Below are 23,565 nucleotides of genomic sequence, written 5' to 3'. Positions count from 1 at the left end.
TTTTTAGGCTGATGTTCAATCCTGGAGCTAGTTCCTATCAAAGTAACCGAGAGAGAGACAGAGCCCAGCTGATCACAAGTGGGTAGGAGCACACCTCAGGCTTCATTAGGCAAGAGCTCTTTAATGATAGTGCAATGTCCCTAGCATGTGCAATATCCCTAGCATGGAATATTAACCAATTTTTTAAAATGATGATGTTCATCTATATTTAGTGATATAGAAAAACATCAAATACATTATTAAGTGAGGGGAAAAAAGATTACAAAACATGATATAATCACCATTCTACTATCTGTTTCTGTGAGTTCTACTTTTTCTTTTTTTCAAAAAGATTTCCCATAGTAGTGATTCCATACAATATTTTTCTTGGTCTGGCTTATTTCACTTAGCATAATGCCCTCCATTTATCATTATTACAAAATATTGGCTATATTCCCTGTGTCATAGTATATATCCTTGTAGCTTATTTATTTTATACATAGTAGTTTGTACCTCTTAATCCCCTTTCCCTATCGTGCTCCTCCCCCCTTCCCTCTCTCCACTGGTAACCACTAGTTTGTTCTCTATATCTGTGAGTCCGCTGCTTTTTTGTTATCTTCATTAGTTTGTCGTATTTTTTAGATTCCACATATAAGTGATATCATACAGTATTTGTCTTTCTCTGTCTCACATATTTCACTTAGCATAATACACTCCAAGTCCATCCATGTTGCTGCAAAGGGCAAAACTTCATTTTTCAATGACTGAGTAGTATTCCATTGTGTGTATATATATATATATACATACATATATATATATATATATTCCATTGTATATATGTATGTATGTATGTGTGTGTGTGTGTATATATATATATATATATATCCATCTGTTGATGGACACTTAGGTTGGCAATTGTAAATAGTGCTGCTATGAACATTGGGGTACACATCTTTTTTTTCAATTAGAGTTTTCTTTTTTTTTTTTTTGGATATATACCCAGGAGTAGAATTGCTGGGTCATACAGTAGTTCTATTTTTAGTTCTTTGAGAACCCTCCATACTGTTTTCCATGGTGGCTGCACCAATTTGCATTCCCACCAATATTGTGTTAGCCTTTCATTTTTCCACTTCCTTGCCAACATTTGCTATTTGTTGTCTTTTTGATGATGGCCATTCTGACAAGTGTGAGGTGATATCTCATTGCGGTTTTGATTTGCATTTCTCTGATGATTAATGATGGTGAGCACCTTTTCATGTGCCTCTCAGCCATCTGTAAGTCTTCCTTGGAAAAATGTCTATTCAGGCTTTCTGACCATTCTTTAAATTGGGTTGTTTGTTTTTTTGATGTTGAGTTGTGTGAGCTGTTTACATATTTTGGATATTAACCACTTGTTGGTCATATCATTTGCAAATATTTTCTCCCATTCAGTAAGTTGTCTTTTTATAAAAATATTTATTTATTTGGCTGCATTGGGTCTTAGTTTCAGCATGTGGGATCTTTTGTTGTGGCAGGCGGGCTTCTCTCTAGTTGTGGCGCATGGGCTCTAGAGCACACATGGGGTTAGTTGCCCCGTGGCATGTGGGATCTTAGTTCCCTGACCAGGGATCGAACCCACATCCCCTGCATTGGAAGGCGGATCCTTAACCACTGGACCACCAGGGAAGTCCCAGTAGGTGGTCTTTTTGTTTTTGTTTTGTCGATGGTTTCCTTTGCTGTGCAAAAGCTTTAAGTTTAATTAGGTCCCATTTGTTTATTTTTGCTTTTATCTCCTGTAAGAGACAGATCCAAAAAAATGTTGCTACTATTTATGTCATAGAGTGTCTCATCTATGTTTTTTTCTAGGAGTTTTATCGTATCTGGTCTCACATTTAGGTCTTTAATTTATTTTGAGTCTATTTTCGTATATGGTCTTAGAGAATTTCTAATATCATTCTCTTACATGTATCTGTCCAGTTTTCCCAGCTCTACTTATTGAAGGGACAGTCTTTTCTCCACTGTATATTCTTGCACCCTTCATTGTAGATTGACCAGAAGTGTGTGGGTTTATTTCTGGGCTCTCTATCGTGTTCCATTGATCTATATTTCTGTTTTTTGTTTTGGCTATTCATTATCTTTTGTGTTTACATATAGATTTAAAAATTTTTTGTTCTAGTTCTGTGAAAAATGCTATTGGTAATTTGATAGGGATTGCATTGGATCTGTAGATTGCCTTGGGTAGTATAGTCATTTTGACAATATTGATTCTTCTAATCCAAGAACATGGTATATCTTTCCATCTGTTTGTGTCATCTTTGATTTCTTTCATCATCATCTTATAGATTTCTGAGTACAGGTCTTTTGCCTCCTTAAGCAGGTTTATTCCTAGGTATTTTATTCTTTATTACGTGATTGTAAATGGGATTGTTTCCTTAATTTCTCTTTCTGATAGTTTGTTGTTAGTGTATAGAAATGCAACAGATTTTCTGTATATTATTTTTGGACCCTACAACTTTACTGAATTAATTGATGAGCTCTAGTAGTTTTTTGGTGGTGTCTTTAGGATTTTCTATGTATAGTGTCATGTCATCTGCAAATAGTGATAGCAAATAGTGACAAAGAGTGACACCTGTTGGTGGGTGAAGCTGGTCCCAAGGCTAGAGCAGGCTCACTGGAGGGCAGGGCCAGAGTCCAGGGGATTCTGGGGCTGGTGCCTGCCCACTGGTGGGTGAAGCTGGGTCCCAGGGTCTCTGGCTGGGGGTCGCTGGGGGTCCCGGGTCTGGTGCCTGCACACTGGTTTGTGGGGCAGATCCTGTGCCCTCTGGTGGACAGGGCCATGTCCAGGGGCAGCTGTGGGCTCAGGGGATCTTAAGGCAGCCTGTCTGTTGGTGGGTGGGGCTGTGCCCATGCCCAGTTAGTTGCTTGGCATGAGGTGTCTCAGCACTTTTGCCTACAGGCAGGGATGGGTCCTGAGGCTTATAAGCTAGAGGGAGTATTTCACAATGGTGCTTATCAGCACCAGTGTCCTCCTGGTAGAATCAGCTCCCCAAATGGCTGCCACCAGTGTCTGTGTCCCCAGGGTGAGCTGCAGTTGCCTCCTACCTCTCTGGGAGACTCTCCAGATCAGCAGGTAGCTCTGACCCAGGCTCCTATTACTGCTTCTGCCCTGGATCCCGGAGCATGTGAGAGTTTGTGTACGCCCTTTAAGAGTACAGTTTCTACTTCCCACAGCTCTCTGGGACTCTCGGGCGTGAGCCCTGCTGGTCTTCAAAGCCAAATGCTCTGGGGGCTCATTTTCCCAGTATATGACTCACAGGCTATGGAGCCCAACATAGGGTCAGACCCCTCTCTCCTTGGGGAGAACCTCTGCAATGGTACTTACCCTCCTGTTTGTGGATTGTCCACCTGGGTTTATGGAACTTGCCTATATTGCGACTCCACCCCTCCTGTCCATCTTGTTTGTTCCTTCTTCATACATTAGTTGTAGAAGATCTTTTCTGGTACATTCCAGTCTTTTCCACTGATGGTTGTTCTGAAAATAGTTGTGATTTGGTGTGCCTGTGAGAGCAGGTGAGCTCAGGGTCTTTCTACTCTTCCATTCATTCATCAATGGACACTTAGGTTGTTTCCATGTTTTGGCTGTTGTGAATAATGTTGCAATAAACATGGGAGTGCAGATATCTCTTCAAGATCCTGATTTCATTTCCTTTGTATGTATACCAGAAGTGGGATTGCTGGATCATAGGGTAGTTCTATTTTTAATTTTTTGAGGAACCTCCATACTGTTCTCCATAATGGCTGCACCAATTTATATTCCCACCAACAATGCACAAGGATGCCCTTTTCTTTCTTTCTTTTTAAAAAAATATTTATTTATGTATTTGGCTGTGCTGGGTCTTAGTTGTGGCACACAGGATCTTCATTGTGACATGCGGGATCTTTAGTTGCGGCATGCAGGATCTTTAGTTGCAACATGTGGGATCTTAGCTGTGGCATGCAGGATCTAGTTCCCTGACCAGGGATTGAACCCAGGCCCCCTGCATTGGGAGCATGGAGTCTTAACCACTGGACCACCAGGCAAGTCCCAAGGATTCCCCTTTCTCCACATCTTTGCCAACACTTATTATCATGTGATTTTTTTGATAATAGCCATTTTGACAGGTCTGAGCTGATATCTCACTGTGGTTTTGATTTGCATTTCCCTGATGATTAGCGACATTGAGAACATTTTCATATACCTGTTGGTCACTTGTATGTCTTCTCTGGAAAAATTTAATGGTATTCCATAAATCCTGTAGGCTTTCTTCATTCCTTTTTTTCTCCTCTTGACTGGATAATTTCAAAAGATTTATCTTTGAGTTTGCAGATTGTTTCTTCTGCTTAATCAAGTATGTTGTTGAAGCTCTCTATTGCATTTTTCATTTCGTTCATTATATTCTTTAGCTCCAGGATTTCTGGGTTCCTTCCTTCCTTCCTTCCTTCCTTTCTTCCTTTCTTTCTTTCTTTCCTTTCTTCCTCCCTTCCTGCCTCCCTCCCTCTTTCTCTCTTTCTTTCTTCTGCAGTTCAGCAGCTCCAGTTCCAGGGAGGGCACAACAGCATAGTCTCCATGCAGTTCTGTCAGTTGAGGTCAATGTCAGTGAAGACTGTGGAGGGTCCTTGATGGTCAAGGCTGTGAGTGTCTGTGATGGAAGTAGTGGTGAGGGTTGTTGGCCTCCTAGATGGCAAAGGATGCTGGGGTCCTCTTGATCACCTTTTCACCCACAGACTGAGGTCCTAGCTGAGGGGATTCTTCTTGGTGCTGTGTCTGGCATGTGAGCACACAGGCCTTGATGGCAGTGCTGGGTTCTGGGACAGAGATGCACATGCATTGATGGTGGTGCCAGTGTTTGGGGTGCAGGTGCTCAGAGTGACAGTGTAGTTCATGGTTCCTGAGCTTGGAGTGTGAGCACATCTGCTGTAGTGGTGCCAGTTTCAAAGGCACAGGCATGCACAGATCGCCAATGAAGCTGGGGTCCACATTCTCTTAAGGCATGCCACATCAGCTCAGGTCCTGGTGGGTGGGGTGCAGTGGTGTCTTGGTGCTTGGAGGGGCAAGGTAGAGCAGCAACATGGGCCCCAGGGATGATGGGGTCCTCAGGCTCTGAGTTGCAAGCACACCAGCAACTCAAGCCCTGAAGATGGTGGGTGCTGGGGGAGGCCTAAGCCCTGAGGGGAGGATGCAGCTCCTCCTCTGGGGGGAAGGCAGCGGCTTGGACTCTAAGCAGGTCCATCAGGTGGTGAAGGCTGCTGGTGTTCCTGGTGGTGACAAGAGGTGTTACAGTTCTCCTGTTGTCCTTTCCCCATGGGAAGAAATCCCTTAGAGGGGATCCCCTTTGGCACCAAGCTGCTTCAGACTGAGGGACAGAATGACACAAGTCAAATTTTTGATACGCTCTTCTATTTGGCCATCCTCATCTTTGTGCTCCACAGTGTTTCTGATACTTCTTCATTCTGTTCTAGATTTGTCCAAGAGCTATTTTCATTGGTATGTACACAGTGCAAATATTATTCACAATTTCAGGAGAAATGAAGACTTTTTAGACAAGCAAAACCTGATAAAATTAATTAACCAGCAGACGTGCACTATAAGTGTTAAGGAGATACACTATAAATGTAAGCGCATAGATAGGTTGAAAGTACCAGAATGGAAAAAGTATATACCACACAAACATTAACCAAAATAAAGGTGATTGAGACACATAAATTTCAGAAAAAGCAGATATTATGGCAACAAGTACTACTTCAGAAAAAGAAGGACATTTCACAATGATAACATGGTTAATTTAACAGGAGTACATAACAATCTTAAATTTGTAAGCACCTGATTTTATTTTGCCTCATTTATTTTGAAACAACAAACCCAACAATTACAGGTAGAGCTCTTAACATAGTTCTCTCAGTAACTGTAAGAAGCAGACAAAACATCAGCAAACTTATAAGGATTTTAACAAAATGATAAAGCAACTTGACATACATGGAACAGTCCACCTAACTGCAAAGACACATTCATCTTAAGTTCCAACGAGCCATTAGCCAAAGGAAACCATATGCTGGGCATAAAGCAAGTCTCAGCACATTTCAAAGAACTGAAATCATGTAGAGTATGTTATATGACCACAGCGAAGTAAAAATACGAAATGAGCAACAGAAAACTAGAAAATATCCATATGTTTAGGAATTTAGTAAACCAGTTTTAATAATTATGAATAAAAGAAGTCACAATGGATATTAGAAAATATTTCTAATATTTTAATATAATTGATAATAAAAATGACTCATCAAAACTTCTGATATGTGGGATTTTTCCCTGCTCTTACCAGTTTTATTCAAAATTAAGGCACAGAAAAAAAGAATTAAAAGGCATAAGTGTTGGAAAGGAAAAGCTGAAACTGTCAATATTTGCAACAATTTGATTGTGTACAAGAAAATCTTATGGGACTCTATAAAATAACTGCCAGGTCTTACAGTGAATTTAGCAAGGCTGCAAGATACAAGGTCAATATACAACAATTAATTGTATGTCTTTTGTGTATATGTTCCAGCAAAACGTTATTTACAGAAACAGGTGACCAACCTGCTCACTAGTTTCTTTTTTTATTGAGATATAATTGATAGATACCACTGTGTAAGTTTAACCTTTACAGTGTATTGATTTGATACATTTATATATTGCAATATGGATCACCATCATAGTGGTAGCTATGTGCCTTTATCACATCACATAATTATCATCTTTTTGTGGTGATATGCGGTTAAAGCAGGGTGTAAAGTGAGCTGCAAGAATGATGTACTGATAGGGAATTCCCTGGCGGCGCAGTGGTTAAGAATCCACCTGCCAATGCCGGGGACACGGGTTTGAGCCCTGGTCCGGGAAGACCCCACGTGCCGCGGAGCCACTAAGCCCATGCGCCACAACTACTGAAGCCCGCGCACCTGGAGCCCGTGCTCTGCAGCAAGAGAAGCCACCGCAATGAGAACCCCGCACACCGCAACGAAGAGTAGTCCCCATTCGCCGCAACTAGAGAAAGCCCGCACGCAGCAACGGAAGACCCAATGCAGCCGAAAATAAATAAATTTTTAAAAATAAATAAATAAAAATTAAAAAAAAAGAATGATGCACTGACACATACCACAACGTGGATGACTCTGGCTGAGTGACAATTATGCCAAGTGAAATAAGCCAGACACAAAAGGACAAATAAAAGGGATCAGACTTTTCCCTCAAGACACATAAAGCAGAGTTTTAATTTGTCTTTAGAATTTAAGTGATCACCAAAGTAGTTTAAAAGCTTCTCAAAATATTGATATTTTAAATATCTTTCTCTGCCTACACACAGACACACACACAGACACACACACACACACACACACACACACACTTTCTTTCTTTGGTTTCGACAATTACAACCATATTATGCATACTGTTTTATAATATTTTTGCAGGTATTTAATTCATTCATTCATCGAAAAAACGTTTATTAAGCGTCTACTATAGGCCAGGCACTGTAAACATTCGGGATTCAGTGATGAGCAAGATAACAAGGTCCCTGTCCTTAGAGACCTTACAACTTAGCTGGAAAACAGATAACAAAGACATAAACACGAATAAACAAGATACTTTCAGAGGTGTTACTGGAGTTTTGTCAGGTTCTTCACTCACTTCTTACAAAACTGCATTTCTTGAAGTAAGATAAATTTCTGGGTATGAAGGTGAATCTATATTTTTATATGCTGAGATTGGTTTTTATTCCCAAGAAATTTCCCCATGAGAATTTATCTCCAGAAAAGCCATAAGTGTAAGAGAATAACTACAGTGTGTAGGTAGTTTTATGTGCTTCCCTCTGCAGATGATGGGGGTGGGAGGGACAAGGAGCCCTTGTTACTCAGCTGGAACAGTGTGTGTTAGATTTAGGCCGGGCCTCTGTTCCTCCTGTACACTGGGCCGGTGCTCTCAAAAGCAATGAGATATCATCTCACACCAGTCAGAATGGCCATCATCAAAAAATCTAGAAACAATAAATGCTGGAGAGGGTGTGGAGAAAAGGGAACACTCTTGCACTGCTGGTGGGAATGTGAATCGGTACAGCCACTATGGAGAACAGTATGGAGGTTCCTTAAAAAACTACAAATAGAACTACCATATGACCCAGCAATCCCACTACTGGGCATATACCCTGAGAAAACCAAAATCGAAAAAGAGTCATGTACCAAAATGTTCATTGCAGCTCTATTTACAATAGCCAGGAGATGGAAACAACCTAAGTGTCCATCATTGGGTGAATGGATAAAGAAGATGTGGCACATATATACAATGGAATATTACTCAGCCATAAAAAGAAACGAAATTGAGCTATTTGTAATGAGGTGGATAGACCTAGAGTCTGTCATACAGAGTGAAGTAAGTCAGAAAGAGAGAGACAAATACCGTATGCTAACACATATATATGGAATTTAAGAAAAAAATGTCATGAAGAACCTAGGAGTAAGACAGGAATAAAGACACAGACCTACTAGAGAATGGACTTGAGGATATGGGGAGGGGGAAGGGTGAGCTGTGACAAAGCGAGAGAGTGGCATGGACATAAGTACACTACCAAACGTAAAATAGATGGCTAGTGGGAAGCAGCTGCATAGCACAGGGAGATAGCTCAGTGCTTTGTGACCACCTAGAGGGGTGGGATAGGGAGGGTGGGAGGGAGGGAGACGCAAGAGGGAAGAGATATGGGAACATATGTATATGTATAACTGATTCACTTTGTTATAAAGCGGAAACTAACACACCATTGTAAAGCAATTATACCCCAATAAAGATGTTACCAAAAAAAAAAAAGCCTTGCGGTAGTTATGGAGGGAGAGAGAGGGCGAGAAGCTGACAGCCACATTCGTCCAGAAGGCTGCACAGTGGTTTGATGTTATGTGTGCAAAAGGAGATAATGATGTACTTCCCAGCAATACCAATGTTCACAAGGCACACGGAAACACGTTTAGTCCCTGCGTGTTAACTGCATGTATAAATGTATATTCACCACTACAGTTTAGTAAACACACTTAAACTTTTGGCTGATGGCAAGTAAAAGCACTTTTTAGAACAAAGACTTTTAACTTAAATACTTGATGTGGTGTTGTCTTTAAAATGCCTTGTAATTACCAAAATCACTTGAACCATTTAGTATCTACCCAAATGTAAGCTAGTGGGCAAAAGAACATGTGAATGGCTAGTGAAGCAAACACCACTGTTAGTAAAAGAATAATATAAATAACTAACCTGGGTTTTCCATTGACATGAAGACAGTTTCTCCTGAGAAGGGGAATAGGGTAAGTGTGTCTTCATAGACCATTTTGTGTTTGAAGGTATATCCAGAGAAAAAGACAGACAGGAAGTCAGTCTGTGCTCCAACACTTAGAATGTACCAGTATGCCACCTCATGCAAACAAACCGACAGTTGCAAGCTATCAAAAACATAGCCATTGATGCCTGTAAAGAGAATGGAGAATAAAAGATTTTAGCAGTACCTGCATGTATTACTTTGGACTGTCATGATCTGATTAGAAATGATTATATGTTATGCCCGTTACCTTATTCCCAAGAAGAGATAACATTATACCTTTCAAAAAAGTAAATTGTTAATACTTGATCAGCTAGGTTCCAATGTCAAAGTGTGGAGAGTCACAGACCATCACAGTACTGATGGATTTAGATGCTGTATGGTGGGCGGCAGGCTGATGAGCAGCAGGACGTTTGCATGCTCTCAGAGTATCTCCCTATACACTGCTTATTAGCTGCAAGGAGAAAAATAATAACTACACGGAGGAAAAAACCAGAAAAAAACTCTTGATCTGGTGATCAAAATTAGTATCTGCTAGTGTTCCAAATTCAAGGAAACAGGTATCAAAGAAGCAGGACAACTAGATCCATAACTAGACCCTGAAACAGAGAGAGGAAATGCTACAAAATATAGCACTGATGGATACAACTGGAATATTGGCTACCAATTAGGTAAGGTTATTGTATAAATGTGTTAGATAATGTATTCTATGACTGTTAAATTTTCTGGATTTCATAACTGCACTTTGGTTATATAAGCAAATATCTTTATTCATAGGAAATACACAATGAAGTATTAAGAGATAAAGGGGCACGATATCTACAAGCTATTCTCAAGTTGAAAATAAGTAATAAAAAGTATATATAGAAGAAAGAGAGAATGATAAAGCAAAAATAGCAAAATCTTAAAAATGAGTGAATCTGGATAAAAGGTATATATATATACCCATTAAGGGTATATATATATACCTATATATCTATATATATATATATACCTATTCTTGCAGCATTTCTGAAAGTTTGAAATTATTTCTAAATAAAAAGTAAGTAAAAGTAACACAGATTTCAATTTATAAACAGAATTGTTTCTGAAAGCCTCTTCCATACATCTATCTGTCCATCCATTCAATAAACATTTGTTTACCTGCAAGGTGGAGGCCCACAAATCCACTAAGCAATGCTCAGACACTAGCTTAGTGCAACTAATTGAGAAGCAAAGTTTCTTGCCCTACAAAGTGTTAAAAGATATTTTAAAGTTATTGTAATTAAAAGCATGGTCTGAATGCAGTATAGATGATTATGTCAATCAGAATACAGAGTCCAGAAACAGACACAGATATAAATGGAAATTTAATACATGACAAAGAGAGCACCCCAAAACAGTAGCAGAAAGAATGAACTATTTGGTAAACGCTGGTGGAAAATATGACTATTCATATGGGACCACAAAAGACCCTGAATAGCCAAAGCAATCCTGAGGAAGAATAACAAAGCTGGAGGCCTCACACTTCCTGATTTCAAACTACACTATCTTTGTAGTGATCAAAATAGTATGGCACTCGCATAAAAATAGACACATAAATCAATGGAAAAGAATCAAGAGCCCAGATGGAAACTCTCACATATATGGCCAACTGATAAATGACAAGAGAGCCAAGAATACTCAATGGGGAAAGGATAGTCTCTTCAATAAATGGTTCTGGGAAAACTGAATAGCCACATGCTGAAGAATGAATTTGGACCTTTACATTACATGATACACAAAAATTAACTTGAAATGGATTAAAGACAAGCATAAGACCTGAAATTGTAAAACTCCTAGAAAACATAGGGAAACTTGTCTTTGCAATGATTTTTTGGATGTGACACCTGAAGCACAAGCAACAAAAGTAAAAATTAATAAGTGGGACTACATCAAACTAAAAATCTTCTGCACAGCAAAAGAAACGATCAACAGAATGAAAAGGCAACCACCTATGAAATGGGAGAAAATATTTGCAAAGCATGTATCTGATAAGGGATTAATGTCCAAAATATATAAAGAACTCATACAACTTAATAACAAAACAAACAAACAAGCAAAAACAATTTGATTTTAAAAATGGGCAGGGGAACTGAATAGACATTTTCCCAAAGAAGACATACAAATGGTCAACTGGTACATGAAAAGATGCTCAACAGCACTAATCATCAGGGAAATGTGATCCTCAGTGAAATAAGTCAGAGAAAGAGAAATACTGTATGATTCCACTTATATGTGGAATCTAAAAAATATGAACTCATAGAAACAGAGAGTAGAATTGTGGTTACGAGGGGCTGGGGTGTGTGTGTGGGAAATGGACAGATGTTGGTCAAAGGATACAAACTTCCAGCTATGTAAGAGGAATAAGTTCTGGGGATCAGCATGGTGATTTTGTTAATAATACTGTATTATATACTTGAAACTTGCTAAGAGAGTAGATATGAAATGTTCTCACCACAAAAAAGAAATGGTAATTATGTGATCTGGTGGAGGTGTTAGCTAACACTATGTGTTATACACCTTAAACTTTTATACAATTTTATATGACAATTTTATATTAATAATGCTGGAAACAAAACAAAACAAACAACAACAGTCTGTGTATAAAGGGTAAAATTTCAAAGGTATTACCCCCGCAATGGGAAAAGACGTGTGCATAACTCCCAAAATAGTAAAGAAAAATCGGAATTTAAAAACACTTAATTGATCAAAAAATAAAGGAGAAAATACTAAAAATTTAGAAAAAAAGGAAACACAAATTACTATAAATAAATCCCATGTAGATAGGATAAACTCCCCATTTAAGAGGGAGATGGTCTAGGACTTCCCTGGTGGTCCAGTGGTTAAGACTCTGTGCTTCCACTGCAGTGGGCACAGGTTCAATCCCTGTTCAGGGGAACTAAGATCCTGCATGCCAGGCGGTGCAGCCAAAAGAAAGAGGAGAGAGAGAGAGAGTGAGAGAGAGAGAGAGAGCGAGAGAGCGAGAGAGAGAGAGATGGTCTAATGGGATCTCGTCCTCAGCACAGATTCTCCCAGGGTCTCCGCACAGATTTGCTCTGGCCATTGGCTCCTCCTGACTGGCAGAGTCATCCTTGGGGGGTTTCTCCTCTATTCATATGGCTTTCCTTCCTGGGGCTGCTTGGCAGACAGTCCCTGGCTCAAGGCTCAGGGGTTTGGAGCTGGCTCCAGGTTCTCTGATTATTTCCAAGTTTTAGCAATTATGGATAGAGCTGCTGTATACATTCATGGACAGGTTTTTGTGTGAACCTAAGTTTTTATTTCTCTAGGGTAAATACCCAGGAGTGGGATTGCTGGATCATATGGTAGTTCTATGTTTAATTTTTGAGGAACCTCCATACTGTTTTCCATAATGGCTGTGCCAACTTACATAGCCACCAACAATATACAAGGGTTCCCATTCTGCACATCCTTGCAACACTTGTTATCTTTTGTGATTTTGATAACAGGCATTCTAACAGGTGTGAGGTGGTATTTCATTGTGGTTTTGATTTGCATTTGCCAAACTGTCTTCCAGAGTGACTAAACCATTGTACACGCCCACCAGCAATGCATGAGGGCTCCTGTTGCTCTGCACTCTTGCCAGCATATTTAATATTGTCCGTTTTGTTTTATTTTAGCTGTTAAAATAGACATGGAGCAGTATCTCACTATGGCTTTAATATGCATTTCCTTAACGGCCAATGATGCGAGTATTTTGTCATATGCTTTGTGCCTTCCATATATCTTCTCTGGTAATGTGTCTGTTCAAATCTTTTGCACATTATTAGGCATCTGTTTGTCTTCTTACTGCTGAGTCTGAGAGTTTACATATGGATATGTGATTTGCAAATATTTTCTACCATCTGTGGCTTGTCTTTTCATTCTCTTTAACAATATCCTGTGTAGAGCAAAAGTTTTTCATTTGATGAAATCCAATTTATCAAGTTTTTCCTTCTATTAATTTTGATTTTGGTGTCATTTATCAGAACCCTTTGCCTAACTCCAGGTCATGAAAATTTCCTTCTATGTTTTCTTTGAAACTTTTTGTCGTTTTACATTATACATTTATATTTTTAAATATAAATTTATTTATTTATTTATTTATGGCTGTGTTGGGTCTTTGTTGCTGTGCACGGGCTTTCTCTAGTTGTGGCGAGCGGGGGCTACTCTTTGTTGCGGTGCGTGGGCTTCTCATTGTGGTGGCTCCTCTTGTCGCGGAGCACGGGCTCTAGGCGCACGGGCTTCAGTAGCTGTGGCACATGGCCTCAGTAGTTGTGGCTCACGGGCTCTAGAGCACAGACTCAGTAGTTGTGGTGCACGGGCTTAGTTGCTCCACAGCATGTGGGATCTTCCCGGACCAGGACTCGAACCCATGTCCCCTGCATTGGCAGGCGGATTCTTAACCACTGCACCACCAGGGAAGCCCTTACATTATACATTTAGATCTATGATCCATTTTAAGTTAATCTTTAAGTGTGAGATTTAGGTTGAGGTTCATCTTTTTGTATATGGGTGACTAATTGTTCCAACACTATCTGTTGAAAAGACTATTCTTTCTCTATTGAATTGCATTTCCATCTTCATCAAAAATCAATTAGTCATATATGTGTGGGTCTATTTCTGCACTATATATTCTATGTCATTCATCGTTGTCAATACAATGCTACCTTGGTTACTGTAGCTTTATAGTAAGTCTTAAAATCAGGTAATATGAGTCCTCCAATTCCATTTTTCTTTTTCAAAATTGTTTTGGCTATTCTAATGCCTTTGGCTTTCCATATAAATTTTACAATATACTTTTCCCTACCAACAAAAAAAATCCTCCTGGGATTTTAATAGGAATTGCATTAAATCTATAGATCAATTTGGGAATAGCTGACATCTTCACTCTATTGAGTCTTCCAATCCATGAAAGTTGCATGTCTCTCCACTTATTTAGGTCTTTTAAAATTCCCTTCATCAGTGTTTTCTAATTTTCAGTGTACAGATCCTGCATGTTTTGTTAGATTTAGGCCTAAGTATTTCATTTTTTGAGCTATTATAAATGGTATTATTTTTGTAATTTAAGTTTCCAATAGTTGGCTATTGTTAATAGAGATATGACTGACTTTGGTATGTCAACTTGTATTCTGCAATCAGACTAAACTCACTTATTAGTTCTAGGAGCTTTTTTGTGGTGATCTTGAGATTTTCTATGTAGATAATCATGTCATATTCAGTTTTATTTCTTTACTTCCAATCTGCATGCTTTTAAATCTTTCTAGTTTCCTTCCCCAATTTACCTGCTGCCAACTACTTTTCAGGGTTCTCAGATAGCTGCTCCATGCATTTTGTATGGAACAATCCTTAACTATCATTCAGTAGGATAGACAGGGTGATTCCATCTTAAACAGAACCAGAACTGCAAAACGCATATATTTTTAATTTTAACGGTTTCAATCAGATTGGTTTCAAAAAGACTGTGCTAGCTATCCACTAGCATTGTATGCTAATACTCTTTTACTCACAAGCCCACTAGTAATAATTATATTATAATTTTGCCAGTCTGACAGGTATTAATTGTTACCGCAATGGTATTCTATTTTGCATTTCTCTGTAGTGAGACTGACATTTTTTATCAAATTTTTGACCATTCTGACTTGTGTGTGTATATAAACACATACACATATGTGCTCCCACCCAAATTCATATGTTGAAGGTTCTAAGCCCTAGTACCTCAGAATGTGACTGCATTCAGAGATAGGGTCTTTAGACAGGTAATTCTTTAAAATGAGGTCATTAGGGTGGCCCTAACCCTGTATGATTCGTGTCCTTATAAGAGGAAATTTGTACACAGACATGTGCACACACGAAGGAAAGACCACCTATAAGCCAAGGAGAGGGACCTCAGAAGAAACCAATCCTGTTGACACCTTGATCTCGGACTTCTGGCCTCTAGACTTACGAGGAAATAAATGTCTACTGTTGAAGCCACCCAGTCTCTGGGACTCTGTTATGGCAAGCCTAGCAGACTAATACAACATATGTGTTTTTGTTTTATTTTTGTTTTTTTTTTTTGCGGTGTGTGGGCCTCTCACTGTTGTGGCCTCTCCCGTTGCGGAGCACAGGCTCTGGACGCGCAGGCTCAGCGGCCATGGCTCACGGGCCCAGCCGCTCCGCGGCATGTGGGATCTTCCCGGACTGGGGCACGAACCCGTGTCCGCTGCATGGGCAGGCGGACTCTCAACCACTGTGCCACCAGGGAAGCCCCATATATGTGTTTATATATTATTATATAATCATAGAAAAATATGTTTTAACATGGGCTACTGGACACAAAATGATTAGTGGAAACGTATAATATGGAAGGAGGAGAGAAGATAAGAGGGAAGGGGAAGCCAAATAAATATCAAAAAGATCATGTTGTACACTTTAAATATGTACAATTTTTATTTGTCAATTATACCTCAATAAAGCTGCAAAAAAAAGATGTTGGGTTTTTTTTAAATGTACAATGTCGTGATTAATTTGACTGTTAAATTGTTATAGCTGGCAAGTTTTTTACATATGTAAAATTGCATTCCCTTTGTATTTCATGTGTAATTTACTGATTGAGCACATTTCATATTAAGGATGGCTTATGTATGTTTGGGTAAATGAAAACTGTGTGTCTGATTTATCCTTTAAAAATAAACTTCACTGAATATTTGATGCCTTCTAAAAGAAAATATATGCATTATATGATCATATTTATGCATTTATATAAAATTGCATATGTTCATATGTAATAATGTTTAAGGAAATATGACTCTTATGTGGCATATAAATTAACTGCACATCAATTTGGTGTCTTCAGTTTCCCTTTATCCATTACCCACTGGACTCAAGTGCTGCTTTACTTACTGTGCATGATGTTGGAGACTTGGAACTCTGGATCCTGGGGCTGCACTCCATCTGCATTGGGGAGGAAGCGCTGAATATTCTCTGTGAGGTACCAGCTTTGATTCTCATCAAATACAGAAAACAGGATGACATTTCTCTTGTCTGACATCATCTATTAATTACATGGAATGAAAGGAAGAAAGAAATGCTACTAGTATTGTCAGGTAGAAATTAGCAGTCTTTGATGGAAGTGATGGCATGCATATGATGTATCTACAATCCTCTGGTTCAATGCCATTTCTCCCTAGGGTCACTATTATGGCATGTCCCAGGGCCTGGGAGCAGTGAGTATATGTTTAGAGCAAATGTGTCCTCAGGGCAAGAGGGTAACAGGACCCATTAAACTTAGTTTCTTCTGGACCCAAGGCTATATGCTGGCTGATTGTTTGGGGAGAGTCTGTAGCCTCATTCTCTCCATGTTTAGATTAGAGAATTTTCACTCTTTAAAGACCCAAGTGATTATTCAATGTCTTTCTTAAACAATTTAGTCAAATCAAGTAAGGTGAATGCCTTCCCTAAACTTTCATCTAGCAAATGCCCTTCCACAAGACTACCAATCTGTGAAAAATTAAAAATACAAAATAGAAGTAAAATAACAAAGCTAAGATGAACCATAAAATGTTTACTAACACTAACACTTTTAGGTTTTATGTTTACAAAGTTGAAAGTTTTTTGGGGGGGAGGAGCTGTTTGTATATGAACCGAAGTTATGAGTTAGTCACTTGCTAATTGAATCCGCTAAGAATTAATGTATAAACTTCACTAATATGTATAAATTTCATCTTGTGTAAACTATTACTACAGAAATTAAAATGCTGAGGGGAGGAGATTGGAGAATATAGGTACATTTCAGTCCTCTTCCAAAAACTGATGGAAAACTATAATTAGGAAAAATTAGGAAAGATACTTGGCCAAACTGATGCCTCTCTGGGTTTGTGTGCCACGTGTTTTACCTGCATTAAAGTTCATAAAATGTTTTCAGACTAGTAGGAATCCTATATATCATAAATAACCAAATGGACATGTAGTCAAGCCTCAGCAATATGGCAATGAGTTATTTTGCAGCCAAGCAATGAGTTTTTGTGAAGAATCAAGCTTTTTAAATTCAGAGTATTTAATTTTTTCTAAAATGGCAGAAGTGGTCCAAATTCTAACCATATTCTGAAATATTTTACATATTGCCTTGAATTTTGCTCAACAAATATTTACTGAACTCCTACTAAAATACCGCACACTATGCTAGATGCTGCACATGTGTTCATTTTGAGGTGTCTTTGAATCTCCCACAGTGAGACGTCCAGGGGTGACGTCTAAGCTATCGTATACATTTGTGGGTCATCTGAAAATAGGTGGTAATTGATCATGTAAAAATGGGCAAGATCACTTACAGAGAGAGGAATTTTAGACTGAGAATGAGTATTATAGAAATAATCTAGGGCCCAGGCTCTCCTATCCATCCAGCAGGCAAGTTTATTACACCAAAGTCAAATTCAATAAAAGCAGTGAGAAACCCAGCTCATTTCTTTTTTTGCTCAATAGTGCAGACTACTATATTTTCTGCAGGCTCTAGGTGGATGTACACTGAGAGAATATAGGAAATACTATCTGCAAGTTCATGTGCGTCATCATTCCATTTTAGCTTCAGACCCAGCACTTGGAAAGAGATGAGCTCACCTGGTTTCCTCTTTGATCTACAGATTCTTTGTAGCAGATGAGGAGAGGGCCAATGAGTCCTGAAGCTACATCTCTCTCTAGATTAACGAAGCTTGAGTAATATCGGGTCAGGCACCGAGGATCTGATTTAGTTGGCCCATCTTCTACAGTCACTGTCCATTTATATTTGAATATCTCTCCTGGCAGAATGGGCATATCTTTCAAATGTTTCACACCTACCCACACCCAAACCCCAAAATAGCTTGATTAGAAGTATAACAAGGCACACATTGGTAATCGTGTCGTTATTACAATGGCTCTACAAATTTATATGTACATATAAATTTTCTCAATAAGTGAAAACTAAATTTGCACCTCTTATAAGTTTAAGATTCACACAACTTTTTACAACAAAAATAGGTTCAGGAGGGCTTCCCTGGTGGCGCAGTGGTTGAGAGTCCGCCTGCCGATGCAGGGGACGCGGGTTCGTGCCCCGGTCCGGGAGGATCCCACATGCTGCGGAGCGGCTGGGCCCGTGAGCCATGGCCGCTGAGCCTGCACGTCCGGAGCCTGTGCTCCGCAACCGGAGAGGCCACAGCAGTGAGAGGCCCGCGTACCACAAAAAAAAAAAAAAAAAAAAAAAAAAAAAGGGTTCAGGAGATTTCTGCTAGCATGTTAATTTGAGTTGAAATGAGCAGGTCTACCCACTAATAGAAATAATAGATAATAATATTTTTAAACATTTTTTTAAACATTTTAAATACATAACTGAAAATGTATAAAGAAGAAAAAAAAAACCCAAGTGCCAAAAAGAAAGACACAACAAAGCCAGAGTGGCCTGAATAGATGCTGAAAGACTGCACATTGAAGTTTTAACTCACATGTGGTATCAAGACTTGTGGTATCTGGCCTCTGTGAGGAATGGAAGCAAGAATTAAAATCTGCCCTTGGGCTAAAGGGTCCTCAGGACAAGAACTGTCTGATTTTAGTAATTAAAACTCACTTTTGCGTATGTTTAATACCTAAAGATCCAGTCTATATCCATTCCCTAACCATAGGTCAGGGTTAACGTAATAGGGAGTGAGGGTAGATGGGTATTAGAGGAAAGGGCAAATAGAGTTTTGCTTAGTAGGTCCTGCTGTGTGAGCGCTCTCTCTCTGACTACACTGTTTGGTCACCAATGCTTTCTGTGTGGCAGGTGCTGAGATGCTGGTCTTTTCCTAGGGTACATGTATGGTTTCCTTGGAGTAACCTTCGGGACCTCAGCACCGTATACATGAGAGATGCTTACTTCAGTTATCCTTCCGCAGCCCTCCTCCCTCCCCAGCTCTTCTTATGTCTAGTGATGTATGCAAGAGCCTGTTATTTCTGGCAACCCTCACCCTGTCAGGCTGCCTTCTTAGGCAGGGTATCTTCAAAAGAGAGCAAGCCAGCTACTTGCAACAGTATCTACTTTTTACGGAGAAAACTCATGCATCCTAGCCAGGTCAAACAGCAGAAGGGCAGACTGCTCCACTCTTACCCTCTCTTCTTATCTGCTAGTTATAAGCAGTAAAGCCTTCAGAGTTTTCCACATAAAAAGCAAGTTACCAGGAATTGTATTTGCGTATGCCTCCAAATTTCAGGGTACACATTCAATATCTCCCCAGAATTCTGTTACATTGCCCTTCTCCCATAAAGGAACTGCAAGTCAATTTAGCATTAGAATTTTCATCAGCAACAATGAGTATCAGAAAACAGTGGATTGAAAATTATTTATAACCAGCCTATCTATACATCATATAATACTGAAGGACTCATAAAGTTTTCCCCCTATATACTAAATGTATTCAGAAGTATATTGAAGGTATACTTCCAGAAAAACAAAAGAAATCAAAAACCAGAAATGTACAAGATAGGAGCAGTAATGGCACTAGCCTACAAGTCCAAATTAAAAAAAATCCAAAGATGGCAGCTTTGTAGCAGGCCTAGAAAGCATATAATCCAAATTAGAATAGTAAGCTGGTGAACTACAAGAACATCTTTAGAAGAAAAAAGGATCAGATACCAATAAACAGCATGATTAAGAAGCTGGAAGACCTAAGGGATATGCTGAAAAGGCATACATTTCTTCTCCTGATAAAAGAAAAGAAAGTCGGGGCTTCCCTGGTGGCACAGTGGTTAGGAGTCCACCTGCCAATGTGGGAGACACAGGTTCGAGCCCTGGTCCGGGAAGATCCCACATGCCGCGGAGCAGCTAAGCCTGTGCACCGCAGCTGCTGGGCCTGCGCTCTAGAGCCCACGAGCCACAACTACTGAAGCCTGTGCACATAGAGCCCATGCTCCGCAACAAGAGAAGACACTGCAATGAGAAGTGGCCCCCGCTCACCACAACTAGAGGGGGCCCGCGTGCAGCAACAAAGACCCAACGCAGCCAAAAATAAAATAAGTGTATTTTAAAAAAAACACTGCAACAAAATATTTAAGAAAAAAAAGTCTTTTTTCAGGAATACAAACACAAAAATTCCAAGATCAGCATGGTCCTAATATAAAGCAAACTAAAATTTACCATGATTTTGAACTACTGGTAGAGAATAAAGAAGGATAATCCATTTGACCTTAACAGTAAAATCACTGGAACTGTAGACAAAAGAATAATCATAGCATATCACCTAGTCCTGCAGTAAACTCATATAGTTATAATAAGAAACATACTAAAATAATATAAATGCTGGCTTTTTGACTTTGAAAGTTTAGAATAAATATATAGAAAAAGCAAGGAGTTATTTGAAATTACAGTGCAAAATGTAAATGTTATCAACTTTAGTTTTATAAAAGTAAAGGTATAGCTGGCAGCAGTGGGGGAATGGAAGAATAGAGGAGAAGAAGTGGGAAACTGTTGTTAGTACCTTAAAGTATACAAAACGTAGGTATTTAGCATGTTTTTTTCAATTCTAATGATAGCCAGTTGAGGAACTAAAAGCACTGATGAAAGTCTAAAACAAATGGAATGGAAGAAGCAGAATGCTACATCCTCATTTAACACAAAATAAACCTATAATGTCTAAAGCTGAAAAACAAAGGAGTAGCATATAAATGATTTTTTAGAGATAACTACCAAAAATCTAAAACAGAAATGCTTAAAACTGGATGCCTCTAGGGAGTGGAACTTACAGCCTTTCAATATTTTAAGCATGTATTATTTTGATAAACTAAATGTTCATCCCCAAGTAAAATTAAAGCAACAATGAAATACCACTTTTCACCCACCAGATTAGCAGGATTTTAAAAGACTATTATCTTCTAGCTATCAAGGATGTGGGAAATTATATTTTCATACATGACTAGTAGAAGTGCAACTTATTACTTCATTTGGGGACAGAGGCCTGGCTATTAAAAACAAAAATACAAATATTGTGACTCACAGGAAGATCAGTGAACCCCAAGTAGGATAGATACGAAGAAAATCACAGCCAGAGAAAAATGGCATACAGGGGAAGAATGACGGAACAGAATTTAGCTATTATAAAGGCAAGAAGATAGTAAAACAATATTTTGAATGTGCTAAAAGGAAAAAGAAACCCTCTCAACCCAGAATTCTATGTCCAGCAAAATTATCCTTCAAAAGCGAAGGCAAAATAAAGACATATTTTCAAATAAAATAAAACTTAAGAGAATAAGGATGGTGGGGTGATAAATGTGCGTGGTTTTAGTTGTTATTGCGGCTGTGCCCTCATCTGTACCTACAGGTAAGGAAGACCTATAAAATTGAGGTAACACTTACCTTTTGGAAATCTCCCTGGGTGCAAAGGACTGACATCAGTGATTCCATGAGGGTAGATGTTATATGGTCGGCTTGCTTTATTCTTAAATATAATCTGAAAGTATAAATGAGATATAAGATTAGGTACAAGACAATTAGGATCAACAAGAAAAGTGTGGCCTACCTCCAGAAAACAAAAGCTGCCTTGTATCTATAGTATGGGGCTTTGAGCCTAGATAAAGCTCAAAATGTTTGTTCTTTTCATAAAATTGCTCAGACAGCTACTTAGGTTTCTCACTAAAGGTTCCTTTCCATTTATTTAAAATTATTTTAATCACTTCAGGAAGAATTCCTTGCACCTTCTGACATTAGTAATTGAAATTTGGATGTCTGCTGAGGGTACTGCTTCCCCTCAGCCTTTCCCACCATTTGGGCCCTGAATTCCCCAACAGTGGAAGGGAAAACTGGTTCAAGTGATAAAATCTTCACCGGATGCGCAGGCATGACCAGAAGGACTGCTGATTACAGCATTAAGCAAGGGTGGCAGCTGGAATTGTCTGATTGCACGAGCTTTAAAAGAGAAGTAGGATAGAAGAGTGATAACATGGAAGCAGCATTAAGAACTCTGAACATATCAGCTGGGCTCTATGCCTGGGGTTCTATGATATGAAGATAAAAAACCAACTTCTGGGCTTCCCTGGTGGTGCAGTGGATATTTATGTTATACTTTATTTATTTTATTGCTCATATTCTTCCAGCTTGGCTGTTAGAAGCTCCTATATTTCTTTAACATTGTCCCATCCTTTTATTTTTTGAGCACTTTCTTACTTTTTGGAACCACAAGATTCTCCAGGCTCATCTTATGTTTTCCCTGGCCCAGCCCTAGAATCATCCATTCTCCAAATGGCCTTGGTTCCTTTCATCAGAGAATGGTATTAGAAACCAAGATCTGGGTGTGCTCATTGCTACTGGGATGTCATTGCTTCTAGATCCTCTCAGTGGACAGCGCTAGGAAACATACTAACCTAAACATACACACACATATGTAATTATTTCTGTATGCATCCATCTGTATCTATATTTGGCGAACATGAACTCAAAGTAATGTCTCCAACTGTAATCCAGTATCACATGATTTATTCTAGCCTTTCCTTTTTGTTTATTTATAATTACCCTCTTCAACAATGACAAATATAGCTCCCACTGTCATTCATTTACTTAATCTTCAAATAATAACAGTTTTGTTTATTCATTTCCAATCTTAAAACTTTTTTTCTCCTAAGAATACTGGCTAGGATTTCTAGTAAAATATTAAATAGAGGTTGTGATACTTGTTACTGTTTCTTGTCCTGATCTGATCTTAAACAGAAGGACTTCTCAGTTTCACCACCAAGTATGATTGGTGCCTATAGATTTTCTTCAGATATTTATCAGGATAAGGATGTCCCTTGTGATCTCAATTTCCTATGACTTTTTATTATGGATGGATGTTGAACTTTGATAAATATTTGTATGAAACTATTGAGATTTTCAAATTATATTTTACCCTTTTATGTGTTAATATGATGGATTACCATATTTGATTTTCTAATGTTAAATTCATCTAGTACTCCTCCGATAAATCAACCAGGTCATAATGTATTATCTTTTTAATATATTGCTCCATTGGGTTTATTAATTTTTGTTTAGGATTTTTTGAATCCATGTTTATAATGCAATTGGTCTGTAATTTTAATTTTCCTTTCTCATACTGTCCTGCTCAGGTTTACAACTAAGGCTATGCTAGCCTAATAAAGAACTGGAGGGTCTTTACTTTTTTCTTACACTCTACATTTAAAATTTTAATATAAAATTATATATTCCTTGAATATTGGTATAAATTGCCAATAAAATGGTAATTCTTGC

The 23,565-nt window shown here is 38.7% G+C and overlaps 1 protein-coding gene across 4 annotated transcripts in view; it reads right to left on the bottom strand.

The window, feature by feature from the left end:
• The window catches only part of F8 (coagulation factor VIII), a 121,732-nt gene that overhangs the window by 59,119 nt on the left and 39,048 nt on the right, over positions 1–23,565 (bottom strand). For all 4 annotated transcript variants that reach the window (XM_067723893.1, XM_067723892.1, XM_067723891.1 and 1 more), the window contains 4 exons: positions 21,682–21,775; positions 17,940–18,154; positions 16,227–16,377; positions 9,263–9,472 (listed from right to left, as the gene is read on the bottom strand). In XM_067723893.1, coding sequence (XP_067579994.1) covers positions 9,263–9,472; positions 16,227–16,377; positions 17,940–18,154; positions 21,682–21,775 — 670 coding nt within the window. The remainder of the gene's footprint in view (positions 1–9,262; positions 9,473–16,226; positions 16,378–17,939; positions 18,155–21,681; positions 21,776–23,565) is intronic.

This window comes from Pseudorca crassidens, chromosome X, assembly GCF_039906515.1.
Source record: "Pseudorca crassidens isolate mPseCra1 chromosome X, mPseCra1.hap1, whole genome shotgun sequence".
Lineage (NCBI taxonomy): Eukaryota > Metazoa > Chordata > Mammalia > Artiodactyla > Delphinidae > Pseudorca > Pseudorca crassidens.
This window is presented reverse-complemented; position numbering and strand designations above follow the sequence as displayed.